A 27,375-nucleotide genomic window follows, 5' to 3' on the forward strand; every position below is an offset into this window, starting at 1 on the left:
ATGTCGGACATGACAGTGTACGTCGGCAACTTGCCATCGGATGTTCGTGAAAAGGAAATAGAAGATATCTTTCACAAGTATGGAGAAATCCGGAACATCGATATCAAGTCTCGGTCAAGAGATTCGCCTGCATTTGCTTTTATCCAATTCGATGATCGCCGCGATGCCAAAGAAGCCGTTCGTGCCCGTGACGGGTATGAGTTTGATGGAAAACGTCTTCGTGTCGAGTTCCCACGTGGCCAGGGTCCTCGTGGTCCAGGTGGAAGACCTACCAGAGACAATGGATCCCGTTTTGGACGCAATGGTGGTCCTCCGAAACGTAGCAACTACCGTCTGATTGTCGAAGGCCTTCCAAGAAGTGGATCGTGGCAAGACATCAAGGATCACTTGAAGCAAGCCGGCGAAATTTGCTATGCCAATGTGCACAATGAAGAGGGTGTTGTAGAGTTTGAGAGATATGAGGACCTGGAGTACGCCATCCGCAAGTATGATGATACCAAATTCAGATCTCATAAGGTAGGGTATTCACAAAATAACAAATATTCGTAACCTAATACGAATCATTTCCAGGGAGAAACCGCTTACATTCGTCTGAAAGAAGACAAATCGGAGTATGCCAAAGAAAACAAACGTCGCACTCGCTCGATCTCTCGCTCCAAGTCTCCAATTCGTGGTCGCTCGTCATCCCGCTCCAAGTCTTCAATACGTGGACGTCGCACTGTGGCCGTATCCATGAACGTTTTCCGGGAAAACGCATTTTCCAAAGAAAATATTTCCCGAGAAAATGAGCCGGAAAACCATTTTCCGGGAAAACCGTTTTCCGTATTCGCGAGTTATTTTCCGCACGGAAAATATTTTCCGCAGAAAATGAGAAAAAGAAAATAAATTAAATGTTTTAAGTCTTTTCATTTTTCTACTTTTATTTTTGTTTTTTACTTATAATTTTCAAATTATATTGTTATTAACTATTTTTACTGTGTTATAATCGCAATTTTCGTGAACTAATTCCAGGCAATGAATGATAAGAAAGAAAGGAAAGAGAAGTGTTCTGGAATGCCAGAGGCTGCGGCAATGCTTCTTGTTGATTTGTTCATTAGAGACGAGAAAAGATGGTATCAGAGAGTTCTAGGTGGATGTAAAAAGGGAGTCAACGAAAGGCAGAAGTTGTTATCGGAATGGCAGGAAGAACTGGAAGGGATTGGATGTGATCGGACAACACATCAAGTAATTATGGGTGTATAAATGGTTATTCAGAACTGGTATTTTACAGATCTACAGCAGAATTAAAGGCGATTTGACGATGGTGAAAAGTCGATTGTCTGCGGAGAAAGTGGAGAGAGGAAAAACAGGAGGCGGATTAGCGAAAAAATCAGCGAAACTTGACGTCGCCAGACAAAAACTCTACGACCATGTCGCTGGATCTCACGCATTGGATGGATTCGAAGGAGGACGTGAATGTAAGAATTTTGAGAAAAATTAAATATGATATCCAATTTTCAGCGAGTGAAGAGCCGGGGCTGGAAATGTTCAGTACTGTTGATGAAAAGACATCTCATGGTAACAATGGAGACGAAGAAGATATGGATTATAACGAAATTGATGATAAAATGGTTTTAAAGAGAAGTGATACGAAGGAAAAAGAAGATGAAGTTCAAGTCGAAGAAATGGCGTTCAAGTCTACAAGCTTTAGAGAAGTGGTACAAGCTACTCCACGAAAGAGAGGGAAGCAAGCTAATGATTTCGATTTGAAAAGAAGAACCGTGTTTGATAGTCAATTAGAACTACAAGAAGAGAAAATAGACTACATACGAACAAAAAAGCGTATTCTTCTTGATAAGGAACAACGAGATCTAAAACTCTGGGAAGTTCAGTACCAAACTGCTCAGCTACAACGCACTCTTGCTTTGGAAGAAGTAAGTATCAGAGGGTTGATTGTCAGAGAAGAGGATATCATCGTTCGCGAAGTCGATTTCAACGGAAAGGATTTTGAAGCAGCTGGCAATGATGAATGATAATCTCGAATTTATGTTGGTTTATATTTGATGTTTTCTGTTAGTTGTTTTTATATTTGTTTGGTTTTTATGTTGACGATAAAAAATCTTTTTTATTAACCACACTGAAAATCAGTTACAATACAAAACGTCTAGGAAAAATATTTCAGAAGCACGTGGTTCATGGTTGCTGCTCCTGGGGCGGTAGGGGCAGAATCATCCATCTCACATTCTACATCATCATCTGGGATATCGTCTTCGAACGCGTCTTCGTTGAGATCAATTGCAGCATTTCGAAGACAGACACATGCGGTAATGAGGAGAGCTGCTTTCTTGGGCGAATACCTCAATTCAGAGTGCAAACAGTGAAATTGTCTTTTTAAACAGCCAATTGCATTCTCGATCTTGACTCGACCTTTGCATACAGCATCTGTATAACTTTTTTCTGTAATTAGAAAGATTTGCTAAGCACAACTCTTAGAATTTACCAGCAATCGAGGATGGGTTCAAAATGGGTTTTAGAATAAACTTTTCGGCTCTATACGCTGAATCTGCTAGAAGAATTCCAGTCGAACGCCCCGAATTCAGCAAATTGTGAAGTGCGGACTCCCGGAAAACCCTCGAGTCATGTGCGGATCCACCATATTTAGCCGAAAGCCATATGAACCTAAGATTGTAGTCACACGCGACTCCCACATTAATTGAGTGGTATGATTTTCTGTAAAGACCAAGTTTCACAAATTCTGTTTCATTACTCTTACCTGTTGACATATAAGTGCTCATTTTCTGACGGAGCGGGAATTCTGACATGAGTTCCATCGACGGCTCCACATATTCCAGGAATATTTGTCAGCATTTTGAATAATCTCTGGTTTTTCTGCATACTTTCGGAGCTCGGCCAAACAATGAAGTGGTTAATCTGTTTCCCAATGGATTCACAAACATTCTGGATAGTTCGAGATACGGTAGATTGAGCACATCCAGCTGTGTCTCCAGCCGAAATTTGAAATGAATTAGATGCCAAAACTTGCAGTGTCAGGGCCAATCTCTGAGCTGGAAGAAGAGCAAACGATCGTCCCGAGCTCAACAGGTCACTTTCGATAAACTTTAACACTTCAAAAAATCCATAACGAGTGAATCTGTACCGCTTCCGAAAGTTTTCATCGGTCAGCATTTCGAATGGACATGAACGATCTCTGAAAACCCTTGGCACTCGTTCCTGCCAAACTTCATCATCTCCATAAAAGTCCATATCATCCAAGTCCATCTATTCTCAAAGAAATATAAATGTAATTGAACTAAAATCTACAAAAAAAAACAAAAATAAAATGTCAAAAAACTAAAATAAAGGCTCTCATTCGCAGCCATTTTCTTGGAAAATGACTATTTTCCGACGTTTTAGGTGGGTAAATCTTTTTCCGGCGGAAAACGGTTTTCCATTTTCCCAAAAAGTTTCATGGATACGGATTTTCTCAGAAAACGATTTTCCGAGCTCATTTTCCACACGGAAAACGTTCATGGATACGGCCTCTGATCGAATACTTCTCCGTCGGAAAATTATCGAGTCTGTGTCTGGAAAATAAGTAAATTGAAATTACTACAAAAAATCCAAAATACTTACCACAGTAAATCAAATTACTCCAGTCTGACTTTGTACAATTTGACTCTGGCCGCTGACGTGGTGAGTGCTCCGTATACGGTGTTGGTGAATTTTGCGGTTTCGACAGCATCTTGGACCGGTTTTCAAGAAACGAGTATATGAGTGTCCTTCCATTCTTCAAAGCATTGGGGCTCCATTCCTGGTTCACACATGTATTTCACAGCATCCACGGCTTTCTCAATGGGGAACAAGTCGGTCTCGCTTTTACATGGGTTTTGTGCCAGCTTCCCCTCATATATTATTGAGAAATAGCTTGGCAAGGCTTCGGAGAGCAGGATTCTTCTTGATGCTGTCGATATCCAGCTTGATTCCTTTGTTTTGGAAAATTTCTTCGATATATTTGTCGATTTCCTCTTCTGTGACCACGTTATCAGGTTGACCGGACGCTTCGTGTTTCATTTTTAACAATGATTCCATGAAGCGTGCAAAGAATCCACCACGGAACCACTCATCCCAGTGCCAGATTTCATGATATCGGAGCATTTTGTATCCTTCCGAGATGGCCAAATTAAACTAAAATTAAACTAATTAAACTAAACAAATTAAATTAAACTCGTCCGTACACCAAACACCAGTCAAGAAACGTTTGGAAACCTTGGTGTGTGTACATTTTTCTTTCGGATTCTTGGCTTACCCACATGATCGACAAAGAACGACGAGCAATTTCCCATCAGAGCGAATGGGAATGACGGGCAGTTTAAAATCCAATGGTGGAAGTTCTTTATGATTGCTAAAAATAAAACTATGATTATGGATTAGAAAAAACTATTATCGAGAAACACAAAAATTGATGGAAACTACAGAGGATCTACAGTTAACTCACCTTTCACACAGCAACTTTCGGTTGTCGGGAAGAAATCAATAAGAAGAGGGGGGAAGGTATTAGAATTCTAAAAAAATCAATAGGGGACCAGCCATTCAGTAGGCAGTCTAGAAGGAAGAATGAAAATAGATGGTGGAAGATTCTAAGGACACACTCAGACAGATGGTGTACGCAGTCACATTTGCCGCCATTTCCCAGGAGGGTACGCGCATTCCTAATGTGACTGCGTACACCATCTGTCTGAGTGTGTCCTTAGAATCCTCGACCATCTATTCTCATTCTCTAGACTGCCTACTGAATGGCTGGTCCCCTCTTGATTTTTTTTAGAATTCCAATACCCTACCCCCTCTTATTATTGATTTATTCCCAACAACCTAAGATTGCCGTGTAAAAAGTGAGTTAACTGTAGATCTGTGTCTTACATTAAATGTACTTTAATGCCTCCTACATGTGCTATTTGGAGGAGGCACATTTATCATTGGTTTCTTTTCCTAACTCAACGGGAACCTTCATCGAACCAAATAAAATGAGAAAATGCTTGTACAAAAAAGTTTTGAACCACAAAAAGGATGCTCTACCTATGTTCTGTATGATTCATAAAAAATCTATATGATAAGACAATCAGTATTACCCTGGCATACTCTCAAAGCCAGACAATGTTAACTGAAAGCAATCAAAGTCCATAACCTTTTGACCAGTAGTCTACTTAAAACTTAAAACATTACAGTACTCTATCGTCAACGTCGTACACAGCGATGCCTACCTTCAATGCAAAAAGGCTCCGACGATTTGTAGGCTCTTCTCCAGTCGAACGAATTACTCCGACCCAAACAATTTGGGAGCATGCGAAACAGCAGAGACTTGTCGGTGCAACTACAGGGTAAGTCTTCGATGACTGAACAAAAATAATTATTCATTTCCAGTTCCACGAACTCTTCAAACCTCGCATGCACCAATAAATAATTTTAATGAAACGACAAAGATTATTTCAGATGTGACTCTGATTGTCGAAGACGCAAAATTCTTCGTTTCCAAAACGGTAAGTTTTTTGAAGAAAGCAAACTGTTTTATTTTTAAATTTCCAATCCTAGTTTTGAGTTCCTCGCCTTTCAATTGTCTTACTTCAAATTTATGTTTTTCGTAGAGTTCGAAGAATTTAAGAAATCAAAAATTACACTGGATGATGTCAACGCAGAAGACTTCCACTATTTTCTAAAACTTCTCTACTTGAAACCAATTTTAACAAGTATGTTTATGATCAAAGCAATTCAACATTGGTTTCTATGATCTTTTCAGACAGTAACGTTGAAGGAATCCTTGTGTTGGATGATATGTATGAAGCCAAAAATGCATCACGTCTCTGTGAAGAATATCTTATGAGAAAATTAAAGAATTCGTTGAGAAACATCTTATTCTTGTGTTTCATTCGTAATGATTTAAACTCTGTTATTGTTTTCTTTCAAATTTGTTGGCCTATGTTAATATTAAAGTAATAACAAACAAATAAACTTGATTTGATAAGAAGATTGTAGTCTTTAAATTTATCCCCAAAAACTTTACCAGCTGGAGTCAAATGCACTCAGCTACGCACTAACTCGGAATCGGTCGTATTGTTTTTTATTAATATTTTTCATATATTAGCTTCATTTTGAATTCGCAAAAAAAAGCAACATGAACTTTTAATCAGAAAGATAAAAGCAAGATTACCGGCTCATTCAAATTGAGTTAAATGAACAATTATGGTAACAATCCACAATTTAAAGAGGTTATAATTAGGGAGTCGTTGCACTTTCAAAATTGTACTGCCGCAGCGAAAATTTACCTCTTTACGATAGTGTTGAAAATTTATGTTGTTTCCTTTTTGATAATTTAAACTGAAGCAAATCAAAGAAAAATGTCATAAACAGAACAATAAGATCATTTTTTTATGTGAGAAACAAAAAATTTACATGGGAATGACCCGCATTTACATGGAATGACCCTGTACACCCTAAAATCTCCCCATACTTTGTAAATAAGAAGTATCTGACGTGACTGAGATAACTTCAAAATCGAAGCGGCGCTCTCTGAAGATTCGGGGAGTTCCACTACATTTTTTGAATATGACTGGACTAACTTTTCCTCTTGCGGCCAGTTCGGTTTTTATTTTTATTTCGAATATTGCCGTAGGTTCAACATTTTTCGATAAAGAATGCAGAAACAATCTACTTTTGAGCAGTTTCTTGGTAAGGAAGCGATTTATCTCTAGATAGAAATGAGAAAAATAAATTTTCAGAGCTTCAAAAGCCGAACATGCGTAAAAGAACGGAGGTGACCCCATCAGGACTTTGGCTTCAAAAAAAAATTTGCCTTGAAAACAGAGAAAAATTGAAAGGGAGGCCAAGGAAAGCAACCAGGAATGAACAGATCGCGTATGGACCCGTATACGACGTTCGCAAACGGGTCGGTTATGAATCCATAACGAGTATTTTTTTCGGTACCGATATGGACAGTGCGCGATCGTCTGGAGCATCCGTAACGGATCGTTTGCGAACGAACTGTGAGAGAAACGGTCTAGGAGAGGTCATGGCTTATATATATATATATATATATATATATATATATATATATATATATCATTCTTATATATAAAAGACAAGTGGTGTTTGTCTGTTTGTCTGAGGCACTGTCCGCAGCGGTTTTGGAAAGAGAAGAGAAACTGAGCCAGTGGGCAAAACCGAACTGGCGTGCTTTGGACAGCGACAGCCGCTTTAGACCACTCGGCCATGCGGGGACATTCAAAAGTCAATGACTACGTGAATGAAGAGAGACCAGCCGGCTCAACCGCCGAAGGCGGGGGGAGACAGGCTGGTATATATATATATATATATATATATATATATATATATATCGAATTTCAAAAAAGAGGACTTCCCCATGTCCACATGCTTCTCATAATGAAGCCAGGCTCCAAATCACGGTAAGTCTAGAAGTCACATTTCGCCATTTTTTTTCTCTCTTTTTAGAACAGCTGCTGACGAGGACCGTCTGATTTCTGCCGAGATTCTGGACAATGATGTGAATCCTCTCCTCTACGAATTGGTTAAAACAAAATAGGTTTTCAAGTATTCTTTGAGTCGCAAAATAAGATTCAAGTTTAGAATGAAACGGAAAAAAGAAATGAAACAATTTGGCCGAAAGTTTAAAACGGGCTAAACAAATAAAACAATGATTTAGTTTAACAATTGAAGTTACTGCTTATTGCATTTGGAGAATTGTCTTCTCAACTCTTTGAGTATGTTATCAAGCGATTTCGACACTTCGTCCTTCGATTCCTCCTCTTCCACATATTCAGCCCAATAGAATCTCATAATATCCTGTCTCTCCTCCACCGACATCCTCATCCAATTATACAATCTCACATAAACCTCCTTTGTCAATTCTTTCCACTCCTTTGGATAATTCAGATTTATTACCAACATTCTTTTCGCTCGTCTTACAATATTCGTGGAAAACCATTTGCATGTAGTTCGAGTTCTAACCACTTTTTGATTTCCGATGTAACCTTTTTGGTGTTCATGTACGCAACTGACTGGTTCATAAGTTAGAACCTCAAACTTGGGTAATTAAACCGTTTATGAATATAAATAACAATAGTTAACAATAAAGAAAAGATATAACAAGTGAGAGGATAAAACAATAGAGAACATTATAAAAAATAAGGAAGATAAATAAAGGGGGAGAAAAAGGGAGCAGAGCGTCTTGACTCGACGGTCTCATAAAGAATGAATGATGGAGGGAAGGGAATGGAGGCTCTGTCTGTTGGGGGCGGAGTTTGACAGTAGGGTCAGACAGAGCGATGAGGAATGTGTGGGGTGATGTGGGTGTTGGGTGTGAGAGAGCACGGACAGATCTGGAGACCCAGAATCTGTCCATGACAAAAAGGTGTTACTTCTGTTGCATTACTGTCCGCGCTATGTGTACATAGCCTGGACACTAACGCAACAGATGTCGTCATATCTAAATAGCGTAGAGAAAGATGATGGTGCAGGGACGTTAGACAATACAAAAAAGAGCAAAATGGATGGGGGACCAATGTGAGAATAACAAGAATAAAGTAAATCAATAAAAAAGAATACGAGATTCGAGTATAAAATCTCTCGGTTGAGCAAATATATTTGTCAAGTGATTCCCTTTGATATTCAAAATGTTACTGGCGAAAAATTTGTTGGTGAATCTGTTCGATGCGAGCCACTCCTTGATTTCTTTTTTCACATTGATGTTAACAGGGATTGGTTTAGTCAAAAGACTGATTGCTTGTTCGACAGTCATTGGAGACAGACTGGAAACGATGGATGATGAAAGAGAAGTAAAGCTGTTTATAGACGACTGAGATGGAAACTCCAAAAGTTGAACCGGTCCTTTGTCGGTGTTCGATCCGTCTCTGAAACAATTCTTGTTGGAGCAACGACTTGAGGTTTCAAGAGGCAATCAAACTGCAATAAATAATATTTTTTATCCTATGAAAATATTGTTGGGGGTGTGCGAAGAACTGTAAATTTTTTTCAAAAATATTTTTTTGATTGAAAGGATTTTTCTAAAGTTGTCAACACAAAAAATGCTCTAAAACACGCCTAATACTAAATTCAAAACTTTTTTCAAATCTCAAACGCAGGGAAAAGACTTGAAAAGGAAAGTCTCCACAAATCAGCTTTAGCTGTTCGAAACCTACATACGCCTTAAAACCAAAACACCGGATCGTGACTTACGTTTACAATAGACAGGAAAATAGAATAAAAAGAGAGGGGGATCAATAATTCTCAGAGAATCAGAATACAAGGGGGCGACTAACCATTCCGGTAGGCAGTCTAGGAGGCAGAATGAGAATAGATGGTCGAGGATTCTAAGGACACACTCAGACAGATGGTGTACGCAGTCACATTAGGAATGCGCGTACCCTCCTGGGAAATGGCGGGAAATGTGACTGCGTACACCACAACCTCTCCGATTTGGTCCTTGTAGCTGATGGCAGGAGATTCTATGTGGACAAAAGAGTACAAAAATTTTATACCCATTAGTTTCACCTATTTTTTTTTCTTTTCCAGAACCTCGCCCGTCACTCCACAACGCTCAACGCGATGTTTTTTGGAAGATTCGAGGAGTCCCGCCGAGACTAGACCAAAGTGGACGACGTCACCGAAGAATCCCTTCAATGTTTCCTGGAGCTCACAGTTGGTGTCCATAAAGTGCTCACTGGTAGGAAAAAAAATCTGAAATTAAAATTTATACCTTGTCACAGATGAGAATGTCGAAGGAGTCCTGGTCATTGCCGACTATTGGGATGCTCAAATCGTAAAGAAAATCTGCGAGGCGTTTGTAATGGAATCGAAAACGATGGGGATTCCGAAGAAATTGGAATTGGCGGCAAGATTCCACTTGGACATATAGGAAAAATTAAAAAAAATCGTCCACGTTTCAAAAAGAATTCTGATTGTCTTAAGTACATAATTTCTCCCTCAAATCGACCAACTTCAATGTAAAATAGTGCAATTTTCGAGTTGTCGTCTTAAAATGACCACAACACTCTAGGGAGTGCTCACACAAAAAAGTTATCAACTACAAAAATGAAGCTCTACCGTTGATCTTTATAATTCATTAAAAGTCTATTTGATGGGACAATCAGAATAACCATGACACACTCTGAAAGATGGAAAATTTCAAAAAGGCCAGGAATTCCGCTGACTAGAGATGGACCAGTCGGTTGACGCAGGCTACGAGACGCCACTTTCAAACGACTTATAAATTTGGACATAGGTACATTCGACTACGCAGATTCCATTTCTGCAGTCAAAATCTGCTAAATGTCTCTGTGAGCCGAGTTATGAGCTTTCAAACTTTTCATATGGTTAAGGTTTTTCACACGGAACTCCAAATTGGTGAATAGTAAACGCAAAAGTGTTCACCTTTTTCCAACGTACGAGAGGTACAGTGGTAGTGGGATAGGAAAACACATTATCAGTAGAAAAGATGCCAGTTTAATGTTTTTTCCAGGGATGACGCGTCTCCACGCCACAAGGCGGATAACGGAGAAGAAGAACTGGCAATCGACACTTCGCAAAGCTTTTTCAAAGCAAGCAGCTAAATAACTCTAGTGGATTAACCCCAACAAGGCCTATAATTAACCCCATTCTTATTAGTCACACAAGAATATCCCCCTATATTCCGCCTCAAAGTATAACTCGCATTGTTTACTTTCAGCACACAGAGCACCAATTCTTGCCTTGTAATATAAAACAACAAATAAATACATTTTATCTAACAAGTAAACCTCAAGACTCTTCTAAGTTATCGGGAGTCGTCTACCTTTCCCTTTTTTTCCCACAGCTCCAGAAGACAAAAGTGGCGCCCTCGGAAAAATCATCATAACTCATCAAAAAATGCTCCAAATTAGTCGAAACATGTACCAAAAGATGTGTCTTGAGCATTTTCACAAATAAACATCAAAAAATTACATTTTAGGAAAAAAATTTTTTTAAATTTTTTTCACTCAAAAATTTTTGATTCCCTTTTTTTTCCTAATTTTCGATATTTTCTGGCTATAAAACGAACATACCTCTCACAAACTGGATACAAAGTGTTTTCCACACATAATCAAACACATTTCTGCATTCTTTCTTTGTTTTACAGCCAGAAAATATCGAAAATTAGAGCAAGAAAGCCGAGTGGATTATGCCGGAGACATCTAGTGGGTGAAGAATGTGTGTAGATGTAGACCAGCGTTGGTACTAGCAATTTTGTAGGAAAAATATGTTTTTTTAATAGATGATTGAAACCGATGGTGTATCCCAAAAAGTTTCGATCTGAAATAAACTATAAAAATATTTTTTTACAACGCAACTTATATATTTAGAAAAAAAACGATAATTGGAACAGCGATTCAATCGAAAATTTAAATTTAAAACATTCATTTCTTGCCTCCTCTGTCTTTTTTCGACTGTTGCTGTACTGCAGTCATTCGTAGCTTTTTGGGGGCTGGTGCATCAGAAGTCAATCCCTGTCCTCCATTTGTTGTTTTGTCCTAAATAATTAAATTGTAATGTTAGTTTTGACTCAAAAAGAAAGAATTTACCCTTAGCTGTTTGGCAGCTGCTTGTGTGGGATGCATAGATTGTCAGATGAGTGCAATCATCGCCTCCTGATCGCCCATAGAAATTTGTCGTGCTCTGGTGGAGCAGGGGATGCAGGCGGAACTGATGGACCTGGAGCCGAACGACGAGGGCAGATGGACGGGAAGTTGGAGTAGCCGGAGCTGGGCGTGGAGCCGACAGTGGAGTGGAGCGTGAAGCTGAGTGTGTTCATATTTCTCTCGTTGACCTCTACGTGCATTCGCTGCTCTTTCCTGTGGTGAAAAGTCAATTATTGGGAATATTTTTCTATGATGACGTCATAGGGGACTGGTAACATATTTTTTGTTTTTTATTTTTTTAATATTTTTTAAAAAAATGTCAAAAAAAAATTTCAAAAAAATTTGAAAAAAATTTTGAGAAAAAATTTGAAAAAAAATTTTGAAAAAAAATTTCGAAAAAGTTTTGAAAAAAAAATTTGAAAAAAAATTTGAAAAAAAAAATTTGAAAAAAAAATTTGAAAAAAAAATTTGAAAAAAAAATTTTGAAAAAAAAATTTTGAAAAATTTTTTGCCGACATTCAAATACGCCTTCGACTCTCGATATGAATGTGGCCGGCATAGCTCAACTGGTTAGGCTGCCGGCCACCGAACGGAGGATCGGAGGATCGAACCCCACATATGGCGAACAAAGCTTCAGCTGGAGGAATTGTGATGGTCTGGCCAGAGGAATTCGACTGGGAATGGTTATGGGATGGACGATCGCTTCCAAGGGGCCGGCCCCGTTATTTCGGAGCCCAGGGGCCGGCTCCGTCAAACAAGACAATTGGTGGAACAAGTCAATTCTTGACAGAAGGAGGCGCGATGGAGGAGAGAGCAAATAACGAATAAAGAAAAAAGGGATTTGGTGGCGATAAAGGAGGAGGAAAAAACCCTTTTGTATTTGAGAAGATTTTGGTTTCTAAGGGATACTGGTTCGGAACCCACAGAGTACAAATTTTTTTTGCACGTGTTTTAATGGTTGAGAATGGTGATCTTAAAACTCCTATCGATAAAAATGTTTTTTGAAACAGTTTTTAGGTTCTTAGAGATGCTGGTTCGAGCCCCACTGGGTGCGAAATTTTGAAAGCTTTTTAGAACTGTCTTATTGGTTCAGAATGATGATCTTTCAACTCCTATCAATACAAATGTTCTTTTGGAATTCTTTTTTTCCGGTTTTGGGAGACACTGGTTTAACTTCCACTGAGTGTATCCTGTTAAAAGATCTTTTGCTCAAATCGTTGACGTAGTCGTTCTATTTTTCTGAGGCAAACAATTTTTGGCTGACTGCCCTCTTTCTCAACTGTGTTGGACGTGGTTTTGAATTTGCCCTCTTTTTCTTTGTTTTGAGATGAAGTGCTCGGCATCACGATGATTTTACCTTTGTGCGACTTTGTATGACCCTCTAAAGAGTGAAATATCCTACTTGAATCAGTTCTTCCCCAATTCTGACTATCTGCTGGGTTGATAATTTCTCCGTCTCAGATGGAATTAACTTCCACAGTTGGTTCGTCGTCCGTAGCTACTTGCTTTGGAAACAATATTTTCGAATATATTTTCCAGACTTGCAACGGGCCGGGCCGGGATTAGAATTTCTAGGGCCCGGCCCGGCCCGGAATCTTGCAAGTCTGATATTTTCTGGGATATCAGTGCTTTTCAACTTTGATGTTGTTCAAGATATAGTGAGTCTGTTTCGAATGTTCTTTACTACAAGAATACTTTAGGGGGCCTATGGATCACATTTGGGGAGAATGCCGAAATTAAGATCTTGAAACTTTTATAAGATATTTTGGCTCTGTTCTATTTCAATGGTCCCAAGTGATTTCAGTTGTCCTATGGGAATTTAAGGGTCCCATGTATTTCTAGTGGTCCCATAAGGATTTTATGGGTCCCACAAGATTTTAAAGGCTTCATAACAAGTTTAGTGCTCTAATGCGGAATCAAAATTGTTCGATAAGCAATTCAGCTGCGCGCATGTTATTTAGTAAATTTCATTAAAATTTTCATGTTTTTATTAAAAATATAAGTATATATATATATAAAGTAGTAGAGCGTATTTTTATAAAATATAAAGACAAACAAATTTTAAAAAAACGTGTGGGTCTCTTGGTGGTGAAGATGGTCTGCTTCTGTAAAAAAGATTTTTAGAGAGAGCATGGCTGCCGCGGAGTATGCCGCTGGCCCGTCCTGTACAAATGGATGAACTGTCTTCCTTTCATCTTAGAGGCATCGGGTGCGTTACCGGTCAAAGGAGGTATCCTTTATCAAATTAGAAATTCTAAAATAATAGTAGTACTGTATCTGTGATTTTAACTACAGCTGCATAAGAAAGAATGTGCAATATCTTACATCAATTAAAAACCGTCATGTCTGCGACCACCACGCCCCCACGATCCACCTCTTCCTCCACCACGAACACGTGCGGTTTGGTCGTCTTCTGGTGGGTTGTTCTCCCCAGCATCTTCCCCAACATCCTCCCAAGCATCCTCCGTTCCATTCTCGATTGGTTCCTCCTCTATTTCTTTAGTCGACTCCGCTGCGTTGTCCTCCGAAGCGTCCGTTTTTAAAAGAGCTTCGTCGATAATTTCGTCGACGAAGTTTCTGACTTCTAGCAGCAGAGGTTTTCCGACTTTTTCGACGAGAAAGTCAATAATTTGCTGCAGCAACGTCATGGTTAGTATACTAAAACAATATATGCGCCACTTACCTCTCTCACAAATACGCTGGCTCCCGCTTGCAACGCAATAGCGACAAAAGGAAGACTGTTGACAGGCGAAGACAGAAGAAGCAGAAAAAGAGTGAGCCAAGAGAAAACCTTCATAGTGGTTATTTGAATAATAATGATACTCATGAAAAAATTCCGGACCGCATAGCCTTTGTACAGAGTGCACAGTCCGATAAGATATACATTAGAAGTGACCATTCAATAGAGACGCAGAGACTCATACACTCTCGTTTCTCTTCCTCCCCTTCTTCGCACCCATTTCTAACTCAAGAACCATTTTCACATCTTTCTTTATCTCTTCCTCTTGTTTTTGAGCTCTTTCAATATCCTTCTCCAGTTCATCTTTCAGATCGGGTTCATTCGATTTCTCATTTTTCTTTCCTCGAGGCGCTTTCTTTACAGATGATGAGCAGCACGGTTGGCTCTCCTCGGAACGACGTTTTCCGGATTTCGCAACTTTTCGATTGGAGTTGACTCTGGAAGAACTCAAAAAAACGTCAGACAGAAACACATTTCGGACATCTGAACAAACTTCGCAAATTTTGCGGAGCCAGTCGGAGTTCATTCCATGTAAGATGTATACAGATCTACAGTTAACTCACCTTTCACACAGCAATCTTTGGTTGTTGGGAATAAATCAATAATAGAGGGTGTTGGGAATTAGAATTCTAAAAGAATCAAGAGGGGACCAGCCATCCAGTAGGCAGTCTAAAGGCAGAATAAGAATAGATGGTCGAGGATTCTATGAACACACTCAGACAGATGGTGTACGCAGTCACATTAAGAATGCGCGTACCCTCCTGGGAAATGGCGGGAAATGTGACTGCGTACACCATCTGTCTGAGTGTGTTCATAGAATCCTCGACCATCAATTCTCATTCTGCCTTTTAGACTGCCTACTGAATGGCTGGTCCTCTTTTGATTCTTTTAGAATTCCAATACCCTTCCCCCTCTTATTATTGATTTCTTTAAGCAACTGAAGATTGCTGTGTGAAAGGTGAGTTAACTGTTGATCTGTGTACATCTTACATGAAATGTACTTTACTGCGTCCTGGATGTGATATTTGATGGAGGCACATTTATCATTGGTTTCTTTTTACCACTCAATTGTAACCTCCATTAAGCCAAGTAAAATAAGAAAGTGCTCGTATAAAAAAGTTACCAATCACAAAAATGGTGATCTACCTTTGTTCTGTATGTTTGAAAAAATCTATTTGAAACGACGATCGGGATAACCCTCTCAAAGTATGACTATTTTAACTGAAAACAATCAAAGTCCATAATCTTTTGACCAGTATTACATTTAAAACTTCTGAAATAACAGTACCCCGTAGTTGCACCGGGTTTAATTATTCAAGTTTTAGACCTCGTTCAAAGTCTCAACGCCAAACGCAAATGCAACTATGGTTAATGGTCGAAAGAGACCATCACGTTTTGATTATCCATTGGATGCAAGGCCCGGAGCTGGACCATCTCATCGACCAATTCTTGCTCAAGACTCAGACATTGAGGAGGTTGCATTCTACAAGACCACCCCACCAGCATACATTTGTTACGTGGACTTCAACTCCAACGCGGACCGCCCGTCACTCCACAATGCTCAACGCGATGTTTTTTGGAAGATTTGAGGAGTCTCGCCGAGACGAGATCAAAGTGGGCGACGTTGCGGAGAAATCCCTTCAAAGATTCCTTGAGCTCACAGTTGGTGTCCATAAAGTGCTCACTGATGAGAATGTCGAAAAGGTGCTGGTCCTCGCCGACTATTGGGATGCTCAAATCGTGAAGAAAATCTGTGAGGAATCAAAAACGATGGGGATTCCGAAGAAATTAGGAGGTGCAACTACAGGGTAAGTCTTCGATGGCTGGAGAAAAATAATTATTCATTTCCAGTTGAACTCTTCAAACCTCGCATGCACCAAGACATCCTCATTACCCAAAGAATCGACAATACGACAAAAATGGAATTTCGGATTTGGAGGGTCACAACAGTTACGATGAGAGAGCTGTAATTGAATGTTCCAACGCGTGTGGATGCTCTTGGAGATGTCAACTCCAACGAGACCAGCAGATGACTCTTGGTGTTTCTATTTGGATGCGATACGAGGATTTGGAATGAAGACAGCGGAAACAGTAGAAAGAAGAACATATTTGTGAATACATTGGAGAGATGAGCATATTGAAGACGTCAGAAACCCCACCTACAACGCAGGATTCGATATTCTCAATCGATGGCATCAACTCCAAGGAAACGTCAAACTGAGACTGTATTTCAATCAACTTCAGCCAAGAATACACATGTTCCAAGTTCTACCGGTCTTTCTACATCATCTTCACAAGAGTTCAATAATTATTTTTCACCGGAGCGGATGGAACAAGTCATTCGGAAGGTTATGAGGAAACTTCCAGTTCGAAGAAGATCAGTAGGCCTATTGTAAGAGAAAGTCCACGCAATCGCCGTTTCAAGAAAGGAAAGCAAGTGATTTACTATCCACTGCTCATTTAAAAATCTGCATTGGCCATAGTTGATTTTACTCTTATTTTATTCTACCCAATAAACTTGAAAGTTTTTGTAAAAGTAAACCAAAGTTTTTTGAGTGAATCAATTTCACCATTTTCTTCTCAAAATCATGATTCTCAAATTTAATATTGTTGATACATGGTGAGGCATAAATTGTGATACACAACTTTGCGTTAGCTCTGACGCATTCACAGAAGTCGTTGCACTAAAGAATTTGGTTTTCTGTTCCCTTAATTGTTTGTTTTTGTTTTCCCAAAGTTTCAGGTTATAGTTTTAACTTTAAAGTTAATGACTGCATCTTCTCAATACCGTACTTCCATTATCGACGTCAAGGAACGTCTTCTACCATGATTGTTGAGAAGCTCAAAATGCCTTGAATGCTTGCCCACTGTCTGTTTAACTTTTTTTTAAATAATTCTATCGATTTGAAATTCTCAAATCCATCATTTTAATACAGTGCTCAAAGAATTCTGAGTTCTTCTCGACTTGCCTCAGACGCAACCAATGTTTTATTTTGAGCTAGAGGATTCCAGTCGTTCACAAAATTTCCAAATTTTTGAACTTATTAGACTGATGCATAATTTTCTTTCAGTTTTCAGACAAGTTTTGACATGGTGTTTTCCGAAGAGTAATACGAAAGTGTAAAATTCATAAAATACTTTTTTTTCTAAATGTTATTGAAAAGCTTCAATTGGATACCAAAGAGCGATCGGCAATTTTTTAAAATCATTCACTGGACATTAAACCTTAAAAAATTATATTTTATCAACAATTAAAACATCAGTTAATTATTAGACCAACACTGGGAACTCCTCCTCATCCAAAAGTCCTGAATCGCAAGTTGGACAAATCATCTTCACTTTCAGCCAATCTTGAATACATCCATTGTGATATCTCCTCTTGCAATAGCCACATTTTGTAGTCTCATCCTCCAGGTTCATGTTGTTAAGACAGATCACACACTCGGTATCTTCTAACTCATCTGAAGCGTTTTCTGACGATGATAGGAGTTGTTGGCAGATTACGGGCGGTTTCGACTTCATAATATTCTTATAAATGCTTCGAAATTTTTGCGAGAATACAGGGAACTCCGGGAGCTCTGGGATTTCTTCGGCTGCGTCGAACTGATTGCATTGTATCATGGCAAGTCGATCTTCCACAGCTTCTGTATATTCTGTAGCCTCCTTTTCAAATCTTCTCATCTCCATTTTTGCCATTTGTTTTGTTTCCTCATTTTCGGTGTTCATGATGAATCGATGCATCACTTCAGCACACTTAAATACCGGATTTTCAACTTCCAGTGTTTTTTTGATAGCAAGCAGGTTGGATTGGGCACTTTTGATCTTTTTAATTTTCTCATCGAATACAGTTTGAGTATCCTCTTCCTTCTCAATTGTCTGAAACCCCTGAATTATTGTCGCTTGTTCTCTCATCTTTTCCTCCTGCTCCTTGATGACGTCATCCTTCTCTTCCAGAAGTCTCTCCAACATCCGAATTCTCTCATCCTTGTCCATCACTTTTTGTTTGATTTCCTCGTTTTCCAGTTGATTTCTGATAAGATCCTTCTTCAGTTGCTTCACTTCAATCTTCGAAATTCTCAACTTCTGATTGGCTTCTCGCGTAAACTTTCCAGCTCGTTCGCATTTTGGACAGGCATTCGATTCTTTCGGTTCTGGTTTTTTCTTCTTCAGATGGGTTGGGCTGTTTAGTCTTCTTTGACATCTTCTTTTTCTGAGACGGCTTATCTTCAACAGTTGGTATTACGGTAGTCACATCAGATTTTGCTTCTTCCGAATTCAATTTTTCAGGTTCTGACTGTGTATCTTTTGATGATTGAGGCTTCATTTTCTTCTGCAGTGCATCTTCACTTTTTTCAGATCCTTGGGGCTGAGCAGAATCCTCAGTCAGTGTTTTCCCATCACATAATTCACATCCCACGATACTCAACCTGTCACATGCTCCTTGTTTATGAATGAATTCCAATAGCATTGGCACTTTTCTGACAAGACTGTTGATTTGGCACTGCACCACTGCTAGATCCACTGCTAGATTCTTTTTTGAAGTCGTCATCAGTTTTGAGCTCGATAAGGAATGCTTCAAGTGAGAGTTGTATTCGTTTTCCCATAACTCCTTGATTGTTTTGACATTCTTCAAATCAATGAAGTAAACTCCTCTGGTCCGATCAAAGTATTTTTCAACTGACTTGAAAAACTTCTTGATATGAATCCAATTCTTCTCTTTAGTTGTCTGAAACACCTTCTTTGCGACAATGATATCCATCAGAACATCACGGAGAACATCCACTGCAAGGTTACAGTACCCTCCATCGCATGTCGGGATTGGCGTCTGTGCAAAAATCAAACGAAAGTCGTCCATTTTCACAAATTCCAGATTCTTCATAACATCCTTATCGACTTTCTGAGAAACTTCTCTGAAAGTGAATGTAGACAATTCCTTCATTCCGAACACTTCTTCCTCGAATCCAGACACATCCATATTACATTTCTTCAAAGTTTTGAGCAATTCGTCAGCCATCACAAAGTGATTTTTGTCAATGGAGAAGAGTCGGATGATTGGTTTTGTCAGGGATGCTGAATTGAGTGGTGGCAAGTTGATGGATTCCTTTTTAACAAAATTCTCAATTCCCTTCATAATAAATCCGATCCAATTAATGATTAGTAATAGCTCGAAATGATACTTTTCGGTTGAGTGATCCACGATTATGCCCTCCAAACAATCCGAAACGGTCTCTCTAATATCAACATGTAACGTTTCCAAGAACCGTTTTTTAGAGTCTTCATAAATTTTCTCACAATCTTTCGATAATTCGAGAAACGGCATCACATTTTTCAGTATCTCCTCGCCGTCCTTAATGATTGTTTTGATGTCCGGTTTCACGATCATCTCATGGTGACTCCCAAAATCCATTTGTTGCAAACAATCATTCAGAACCCATTCGACCTCTTCTCTTTGGCATTCTCTCAGTGAAGAAATATCTTTGAAATCGAACAACAAAAACAAATCCCTTTTGTAAATATACATTGTATTCTTCAAACTTGTGTAATCATCAGGAGACGGTGCAACCACTGAGTCTATTTCGAAATGTTGAGTGCTGCCCGGAAAACCCATGTAACTGCCGATATCCCTATTTAGCTGTTCGGCTGACTTGACTATCCCAAGTTGACCGCATTTCATGAGGGATTGGATGTTTTCCACACGTCTTTTCTTTTCGTCAAACTTCCACGTTGCCGGAATCAGCTGAAATATAATAAATTTTTAAAAAAGGTTTTTTTTTACTTCTGGGACCTACCTCTTTCGGAATAAATGCACGAAGAACCTTTTCAAAATCGTTAGCTAATGATGACATTTCTGAAAGATGAGAGGATGAGTGTTGGTAAGTGAGAAAAAAGAATGAGTACAGCAACGAGACGGGTAGTGTGAAAGAAGCAAATGACTTGACAAGGGTCTTTTGGGTCATAAAACAGGACTCGCCCGTGGAAGAACGCTTGGCTCTAGATGAGTTTAGCGGGAGATTGAACGGGAAGAAAGAAACAGGACGTATATGAGAGAGAGAGAGGGAAATGATGAATGACTGTGCACATGATAAGATCGACCAGCTAAATACGCGGCAGTAACCACAATGGTCATAAAATAACAGTTTTCTGGGGAAAACGATCGATATTTTTATTTGAAATGACAGCGAAATGAGAAGGTATTATTTCTTGAAACTCAATATTTCAATATACACACCGGAAGTGTCTATTAGCTTTTGGGCGGCTTAGAGAAGTTGCGGTTGGGTCGCGTGTCTTAATGAACTTGTGAGTCACTAACATGGTACTGTGCCAAAAGCCTACCGTGGCCCTAATGGTCGCGTTTATCAGTGGAGCGCAAGAAAATTGGCTCACTTTCAGTTTTGAAAATTTGAGTGTTTACATGGAGACTTTTCGAGCTTTGAAAATCATTTAAAATTCATTCAAACAATATTTTATTTTTTGGACTTATTAAAAGGCTTTTATTCAAATTAGAGTTTGGCGAGGGGGGATTTTCGTTTCAAGAACCGAAGTTTTTAAAATAACAGAATACATGCTCCAAAAAATAAGTTTGTTTGAAATTTTTCGAAACTGTGAAAAGAAATATAATGAACGTGTTAAAACTACACTAGGAAAGCTGTTCTTTTACGACTCGAAATAAAAAGTTTTGTTTTGGACATTTCAGCACACACAGTGATCCAGGAACCAAGAGATGGGTACCAGGATTATGCATATGGGTTAACAAAGACCTATAGTACGTGCTAATATAAACATCTGTTTCTATGGCACACAGGAACAAGTCCGTTTGGAAAAAAGGGAGAAGGTAGATGGGGGGGGGGGGCAACTGTGAACCGTCCTAACGTTTCAGACCGCCCGCTGGGAAAAAGAGGACGGGGAAATGAGAAGGGACAGTTAGACAGGCAACCAGTGAGGAGCAAACGAAGAAGGGAAGACTGACTAGATGTACAACAAATCGGTTGAATCGGATCTGACAACGCGCGCTCACATCTGCATTTCTGCGTCTGTTCTCTGGGAAAAGTTCTACGGGAAGACAGGTGTGAATCGCATAGGGAATTTACATTTTTCTTGATAGATAAAAAAAAAGGTAGTTGACAATTTTCCGAAAGCTTCGCCTATTTTTGAAAAATGCGTCTCTTTTTACTTGTCGTCTCTTCAGTACTTTACCATATTCAAATAAAAACCAGAAAGAAGAAGAGGGAGGGATGTCGCTAATTAGAATCGCCTGAATTTTAACTGGTACAAGTTATAACTGCCGAATCTTGATGGCTATCGCAAGGTTCTAACACAGTTCTAGAACGGACAGTTCTGATTACTGACAACAAAATAAAAGAAATGAATGAATGAACTACGGGTGGGATGCATATTGACAGTTTCAACTAATGAGAAAACGGGAACAAGTCCGATGGGAAAAAGTGGAGAATGTAGATGGGGAAGACTGAGAACAGTCCTAACGTTTCAGACCGCCCGTTGAGAAAAAGAAGATGGGGAAATGAAAAGGGACAGTAAGACAGGCAACCAGAGAAAACAAAAACAGATGACTGACTGGATGTACAACAAATCGGTTGAATCGGTCTGACAACGCGCGCTCACATCTGCATTTCTGCGCTTGTTTTCTGGGAAGTGTTCAACGGGAAGACAGGTGTGAATCGTATGGGGAAGGAAAGGAATCGTTCCTGTTCATACACGTCTTTACGGTTTGCGATCAAGGAGACCTAGCAACGTCCTAACGTAAATGAGAACCGCGACACGAGAACCTCTGCAACGTGGTTGATGGGAAGACCTTAATGTGTCGTGTCGTTCTATCTCAATACCATCACATAATTATATAATGTTGACACTTTTTTTCACAAATTTGATGGAGCAGAGAGGAAAGAATGAAATTCCCTGAGTCACGGGCCGTGGCGAAATTTTTCTCAGCCCGCCGTTTGAAATTCAAATAATTTTTTAACTAAAATTTGAGCGATTTTGGACATTTTTTGAAGTCCGTTGGGAAAATGAAGAAGGTAGATGGCGAGATACTAAGAACCATCCTCACGTTCCAGACCATCCATTGAAAAAAAAGAAGATGGGAGAAATGAGAAGGAACAGTAAGACAGACAAGCAGAGAGAACGAAAGAAGGAATGCACCGGAAGTAGGATGGAATGTCTTCTGAGACTCATCAACATACCTCATAATTGTGAAAAAGAAGAGACCGGGACGCAGCAGGTCAAAACATCATCTTCCCTTCCGGTCAAAATTGGTCATATTCATTTCTTGCATTCATTTCACACATTATTCACTTGACCACGAAGTCACAGTACATTGCAGGAACATTAAGAAAGCACAACAAGATATATTTTAATTCAATTTCATTCGCAAACCACAACAACAATATGAGACAAAATAGTTAATCGTCACGTGGGGAGCCATTTGGTGAGCTGCGACGAGATTGGTCTGGCGAAACGTCACGAGATGGAGCAACGGAGGCATCACGTGATGGTGGGGAGCGGCTTCTGGAGGCACGACAGACTGAAGATACAGATCTATCACGACTTTGACGTTTGACCGGCGACCGGCTTCTTGTAGCGCGACGAGCTGGCGTTCCAGATTCGGAACGAGCAGGACGTTGGCGAGAAATTGGGGAGCGGCTTCTTGAAACACGTCGTGCTGGAGATCCGGATTCCGATCGATCCCGGTGTTGACAAGAGACCGGGGAGCGGCTTCTGCTTTTGGACGCAGAACCAGAGGCCGTATCCATGAACGTTTTCCGTGTGGAAAATGAGCTCGGAAAATCGTTTTCTGAGAAAATCCGTATCCATGAAACTTTTTGGGAAAATGGAAAACCGTTTTCCGCCGGAAAAAGATTTACCCACCTAAAACGTCGGAAAATAGTCATTTTCCAAGAAAATGGCTGCGAATGAGAGCCTTTATTTTAGTTTTTTGACATTTTATTTTTGTTTTTTTTTGTAGATTTTAGTTCAATTACATTTATATTTCTTTGAGAATAGATGGACTTGGATGATATGGACTTTTATGGAGATGATGAAGTTTGGCAGGAACGAGTGCCAAGGGTTTTCAGAGATCGTTCATGTCCATTCGAAATGCTGACCGATGAAAACTTTCGGAAGCGGTACAGATTCACTCGTTATGGATTTTTTGAAGTGTTAAAGTTTATCGAAAGTGACCTGTTGAGCTCGGGACGATCGTTTGCTCTTCTTCCAGCTCAGAGATTGGCCCTGACACTGCAAGTTTTGGCATCTAATTCATTTCAAATTTCGGCTGGAGACACAGCTGGATGTGCTCAATCTACCGTATCTCGAACTATCCAGAATGTTTGTGAATCCATTGGGAAACAGATTAACCACTTCATTGTTTGGCCGAGCTCCGAAAGTATGCAGAAAAACCAGAGATTATTCAAAATGCTGACAAATATTCCTGGAATATGTGGAGCCGTCGATGGAACTCATGTCAGAATTCCCGCTCCGTCAGAAAATGAGCACTTATATGTCAACAGGTAAGAGTAATGAAACAGAATTTGTGAAACTTGGTCTTTACAGAAAATCATACCACTCAATTAATGTGGGAGTCGCGTGTGACTACAATCTTAGGTTCATATGGCTTTCGGCTAAATATGGTGGATCCGCACATGACTCGAGGGTTTTCCGGGAGTCCGCACTTCACAATTTGCTGAATTCGGGGCGTTCGACTGGAATTCTTCTAGCAGATTCAGCGTATAGAGCCGAAAAGTTTATTCTAAAACCCATTTTGAACCCATCCTCGATTGCTGGTAAATTCTAAGAGTTGTGCTTAGCAAATCTTTCTAATTACAGAAAAAAGTTATACAGATGCTGTATGCAAAGGTCGAGTCAAGATCGAGAATGCAATTGGCTGTTTAAAAAGACAATTTCACTGTTTGCACTCTGAATTGAGGTATTCGCCCAAGAAAGCAGCTCTCCTCATTACCGCATGTGTCTGTCTTCGAAATGCTGCAATTGATCTCAACGAAGACGCGTTCGAAGACGATATCCCAGATGATGATGTAGAATGTGAGATGGATGATTCTGCCCCTACCGCCCCAGGAGCAGCAACCATGAACCACGTGCTTCTGAAATATTTTTCCTAGACGTTTTGTATTGTAACTGATTTTCAGTGTGGTTAATAAAAAAGATTTTTTATCGTCAACATAAAAACCAAACAAATATAAAAACAACTAACAGAAAACATCAAATATAAACCAACATAAATTCGAGATTATCATTCATCATTGCCAGCTGCTTCAAAATCCTTTCCGTTGAAATCGACTTCGCGAACGATGATATCCTCTTCTCTGACAATCAACCCTCTGATACTTACTTCTTCCAAAGCAAGAGTGCGTTGTAGCTGAGCAGTTTGGTACTGAACTTCCCAGAGTTTTAGATCTCGTTGTTCCTTATCAAGAAGAATACGCTTTTTTGTTCGTATGTAGTCTATTTTCTCTTCTTGTAGTTCTAATTGACTATCAAACACGGTTCTTCTTTTCAAATCGAAATCATTAGCTTGCTTCCCTCTCTTTCGTGGAGTAGCTTGTACCACTTCTCTAAAGCTTGTAGACTTGAACGCCATTTCTTCGACTTGAACTTCATCTTCTTTTTCCTTCGTATCACTTCTCTTTAAAACCATTTTATCATCAATTTCGTTATAATCCATATCTTCTTCGTCTCCATTGTTACCATGAGATGTCTTTTCATCAACAGTACTGAACATTTCCAGCCCCGGCTCTTCACTCGCTGAAAATTGGATATCATATTTAATTTTTCTCAAAATTCTTACATTCACGTCCTCCTTCGAATCCATCCAATGCGTGAGATCCAGCGACATGGTCGTAGAGTTTTTGTCTGGCGACGTCAAGTTTCGCTGATTTTTTCGCTAATCCGCCTCCTGTTTTTCCTCTCTCCACTTTCTCCGCAGACAATCGACTTTTCACCATCGTCAAATCGCCTTTAATTCTGCTGTAGATCTGTAAAATACCAGTTCTGAATAACCATTTATACACCCATAATTACTTGATGTGTTGTCCGATCACATCCAATCCCTTCCAGTTCTTCCTGCCATTCCGATAACAACTTCTGCCTTTCGTTGACTCCCTTTTTACATCCACCTAGAACTCTCTGATACCATCTTTTCTCGTCTCTAATGAACAAATCAACAAGAAGCATTGCCGCAGCCTCTGGCATTCCAGAACACTTCTCTTTCCTTTCTTTCTTATCATTCATTGCCTGGAATTAGTTCACGAAAATTGCGATTATAACACAGTAAAAATAGTTAATAACAATATAATTTGAAAATTATAAGTAAAAAACAAAAATAAAAGTAGAAAAATGAAAAGACTTAAAACATTTAATTTATTTTCTTTTTCTCATTTTCTGCGGAAAATATTTTCCGTGCGGAAAATAACTCGCGAATACGGAAAACGGTTTTCCCGGAAAATGGTTTTCCGGCTCATTTTCTCGGGAAATATTTTCTTTGGAAAATGCGTTTTCCCGGAAAACGTTCATGGATACGGCCACAGGGCAAAAGGATTCACCCTCAACCACGAAACTTCTAATTTTGTTTAAGTTCCTAATTAAAATATTTTTAGAATAGTAATTTTCAAAGTGTGTTCCATTATTTTCAAATAAAAAAGTACATCCCTGTTGACCTCTTTTGTCATAACACTCGTTTAAAAATTGCAAGTTTTCGCTTGTGGAGGAAGTTCAACTGTCCACAAGTCCTCCAAAACGGAACCAAACAGGCTCAAAAACAGAGGACAAACTAGAAATAAGCACAGCTCTTTAAAAATCATCTTTGAACTTTTTTTTTAGAAAAATTATTTTTTCGACTTTTGATAAGGACCACATGAAATTTTGTCCAGAAACTGAAAAAAATTTCGAAAACGTGTGGGTGCGTAATGTGCTTAAAGCACAATCGTATACGCGAAAAGATATACCGAAAATCAGCAATTTCTATTTCACTGGCCTACTACGGGTCGGATAGGGGAGCCACTGGTCGGGCCAAAATGGTTACAAATCGCATTTTTATTTGTCTCCTTACAGTTGCCTTTAGTTGTTGTTAACAAGTAGGTGGAATTGTGATGAGGACAAGAAGTTGATGGCTAGGGAACCAGAAACGGAAATTGTCAAATTCAACAGAATCGAGTAATAGTAGGAAAGATAAATTAATTAAAAGTGTCATCAGGTCTTGATTTTTCGTAATTAATTTATTTTCTTGATTTTTCGTAACGTAATTTATTCATTATTCTGTTATGTTGTCCCTTATCAGGACTCCCCGTTTAAAAATTGTATTAAAACCTACCGATACCTATCAAGATCCGGCGGTCATACAAAAACTGTCAACTTCAAAAATGTAGCCCTGTCTTCTATCTACCAAGAAAAATGTAAATTCACACAATTTTAGTGAAATTTAGGGAAGTTACAACAATTTGATGTTGGTCAATTTTTCATTAACAATGACAAAATTTTGATGTTTTTTCTCTTAAAAAAGCAAATATTGGGAATGATGTTTCATTAAAAAAATAATATTGCGGTTTTTAATGCCGTTTACAGCTTTTGCCTGTGGGAAAATAAGTGTTTGAGTATCGACTATCGATCCGTCGATTTTCCCACAACTCTTTTCGTAGCGGCTGCGTAGCGGTTGCGGCGCGGCAGTGCGTTCATGGTAAGCAAACACACCAAATCAATATAAACGGCGTTTTCACCTCAGTCATTTATCCCTATTTCTTATTACCCATCGTCTGTCTGCCCCAGTGTTTTTTCCTTATCACTTCCTTCGTTTTCCCGGATTCTGCGAGGTATTGAAAGGTCGAGAAAAATTTTGTCGAGAATCGATCCCCTGTCTTTCCCAGAGCCCTTTTCGTAGCGGCTGCGTAGCGGTTGCGGCGCGGCAGTGCGTTCATGGTAAGCAAACACACCAAATCAATATAAACGACGTTTTCACCTCAGTCATTTCTC

General features: G+C 39.3%; 12 protein-coding genes across 12 annotated transcripts; 4 read left to right on the forward strand and 8 right to left on the reverse strand.

Annotated features, from left to right (window-relative positions):
* GCK72_022682 (uncharacterized protein) lies at positions 1-2,012 on the forward strand (the record flags this gene model as incomplete). The annotated part of the gene is made up of 5 exons (XM_053734987.1): positions 1-516; positions 571-738; positions 1,012-1,224; positions 1,271-1,457; positions 1,501-2,012. 5 exons carry the CDS (start codon positions 1-3, stop codon positions 2,010-2,012), a joined length of 1,596 nt encoding a protein of 531 aa, XP_053578553.1.
* Positions 2,013-2,143: 131 nt separating this feature from the next.
* Positions 2,144-3,258, reverse strand: GCK72_022683 (uncharacterized protein; the record flags this gene model as incomplete). Its single annotated transcript, XM_053734988.1, has 3 exons — positions 2,144-2,436; positions 2,480-2,709; positions 2,753-3,258. 3 exons carry the CDS (start codon positions 3,256-3,258, stop codon positions 2,144-2,146), a joined length of 1,029 nt encoding a protein of 342 aa, XP_053578554.1.
* A 4,446-nt stretch (positions 3,259-7,704) lies between these two features.
* GCK72_022684 (uncharacterized protein) lies at positions 7,705-7,935 on the reverse strand (the record flags this gene model as incomplete). Its single annotated transcript, XM_003091654.2, has 1 exon — positions 7,705-7,935. One exon carries the CDS (start codon positions 7,933-7,935, stop codon positions 7,705-7,707), a length of 231 nt encoding a protein of 76 aa, XP_003091702.2.
* Positions 7,936-8,575: 640 nt separating this feature from the next.
* GCK72_022685 (uncharacterized protein) lies at positions 8,576-9,780 on the reverse strand (the record flags this gene model as incomplete). The annotated part of the gene is made up of 2 exons (XM_053734989.1): positions 8,576-8,897; positions 9,743-9,780. 2 exons carry the CDS (start codon positions 9,778-9,780, stop codon positions 8,576-8,578), a joined length of 360 nt encoding a protein of 119 aa, XP_053578555.1.
* Positions 9,781-12,257: 2,477 nt separating this feature from the next.
* On the forward strand, positions 12,258-12,467 carry GCK72_022686 (uncharacterized protein; the record flags this gene model as incomplete). Its single annotated transcript, XM_053734990.1, has 1 exon — positions 12,258-12,467. The coding sequence occupies one exon, from the start codon at positions 12,258-12,260 to the stop codon at positions 12,465-12,467; it is 210 nt and encodes a 69-aa protein (XP_053578556.1).
* Positions 12,468-13,969: 1,502 nt separating this feature from the next.
* GCK72_022687 (uncharacterized protein) lies at positions 13,970-14,436 on the reverse strand (the record flags this gene model as incomplete). Its single annotated transcript, XM_053734991.1, has 2 exons — positions 13,970-14,272; positions 14,323-14,436. 2 exons carry the CDS (start codon positions 14,434-14,436, stop codon positions 13,970-13,972), a joined length of 417 nt encoding a protein of 138 aa, XP_053578557.1.
* Positions 14,437-14,557: 121 nt separating this feature from the next.
* On the reverse strand, positions 14,558-14,905 carry GCK72_022688 (uncharacterized protein; the record flags this gene model as incomplete). The annotated part of the gene is made up of 1 exon (XM_053734992.1): positions 14,558-14,905. One exon carries the CDS (start codon positions 14,903-14,905, stop codon positions 14,558-14,560), a length of 348 nt encoding a protein of 115 aa, XP_053578558.1.
* Positions 14,906-15,735: 830 nt separating this feature from the next.
* GCK72_022689 (uncharacterized protein) lies at positions 15,736-16,456 on the forward strand (the record flags this gene model as incomplete). Its single annotated transcript, XM_053734993.1, has 2 exons — positions 15,736-16,187; positions 16,261-16,456. 2 exons carry the CDS (start codon positions 15,736-15,738, stop codon positions 16,454-16,456), a joined length of 648 nt encoding a protein of 215 aa, XP_053578559.1.
* Positions 16,457-17,649: 1,193 nt separating this feature from the next.
* GCK72_022690 (uncharacterized protein) lies at positions 17,650-20,225 on the reverse strand (the record flags this gene model as incomplete). Its single annotated transcript, XM_053734994.1, has 3 exons — positions 17,650-18,543; positions 18,623-20,116; positions 20,169-20,225. The coding sequence occupies 3 exons, from the start codon at positions 20,223-20,225 to the stop codon at positions 17,650-17,652; spliced, it is 2,445 nt and encodes an 814-aa protein (XP_053578560.1).
* Positions 20,226-22,796: 2,571 nt separating this feature from the next.
* GCK72_022691 (uncharacterized protein) lies at positions 22,797-23,147 on the reverse strand (the record flags this gene model as incomplete). Its single annotated transcript, XM_053734995.1, has 1 exon — positions 22,797-23,147. One exon carries the CDS (start codon positions 23,145-23,147, stop codon positions 22,797-22,799), a length of 351 nt encoding a protein of 116 aa, XP_053578561.1.
* A 250-nt stretch (positions 23,148-23,397) lies between these two features.
* GCK72_022692 (uncharacterized protein) lies at positions 23,398-24,512 on the forward strand (the record flags this gene model as incomplete). The annotated part of the gene is made up of 3 exons (XM_053734996.1): positions 23,398-23,903; positions 23,947-24,176; positions 24,220-24,512. 3 exons carry the CDS (start codon positions 23,398-23,400, stop codon positions 24,510-24,512), a joined length of 1,029 nt encoding a protein of 342 aa, XP_053578562.1.
* A 131-nt stretch (positions 24,513-24,643) lies between these two features.
* On the reverse strand, positions 24,644-25,641 carry GCK72_022693 (uncharacterized protein; the record flags this gene model as incomplete). Its single annotated transcript, XM_053734997.1, has 3 exons — positions 24,644-25,155; positions 25,199-25,385; positions 25,432-25,641. The coding sequence occupies 3 exons, from the start codon at positions 25,639-25,641 to the stop codon at positions 24,644-24,646; spliced, it is 909 nt and encodes a 302-aa protein (XP_053578563.1).
* Between the last annotated feature and the right edge of the window lie 1,734 nt (positions 25,642-27,375).

The sequence above is a fragment of the Caenorhabditis remanei genome, chromosome X (assembly GCF_010183535.1).
Source record: "Caenorhabditis remanei strain PX506 chromosome X, whole genome shotgun sequence".
Lineage (NCBI taxonomy): Eukaryota > Metazoa > Nematoda > Chromadorea > Rhabditida > Rhabditidae > Caenorhabditis > Caenorhabditis remanei.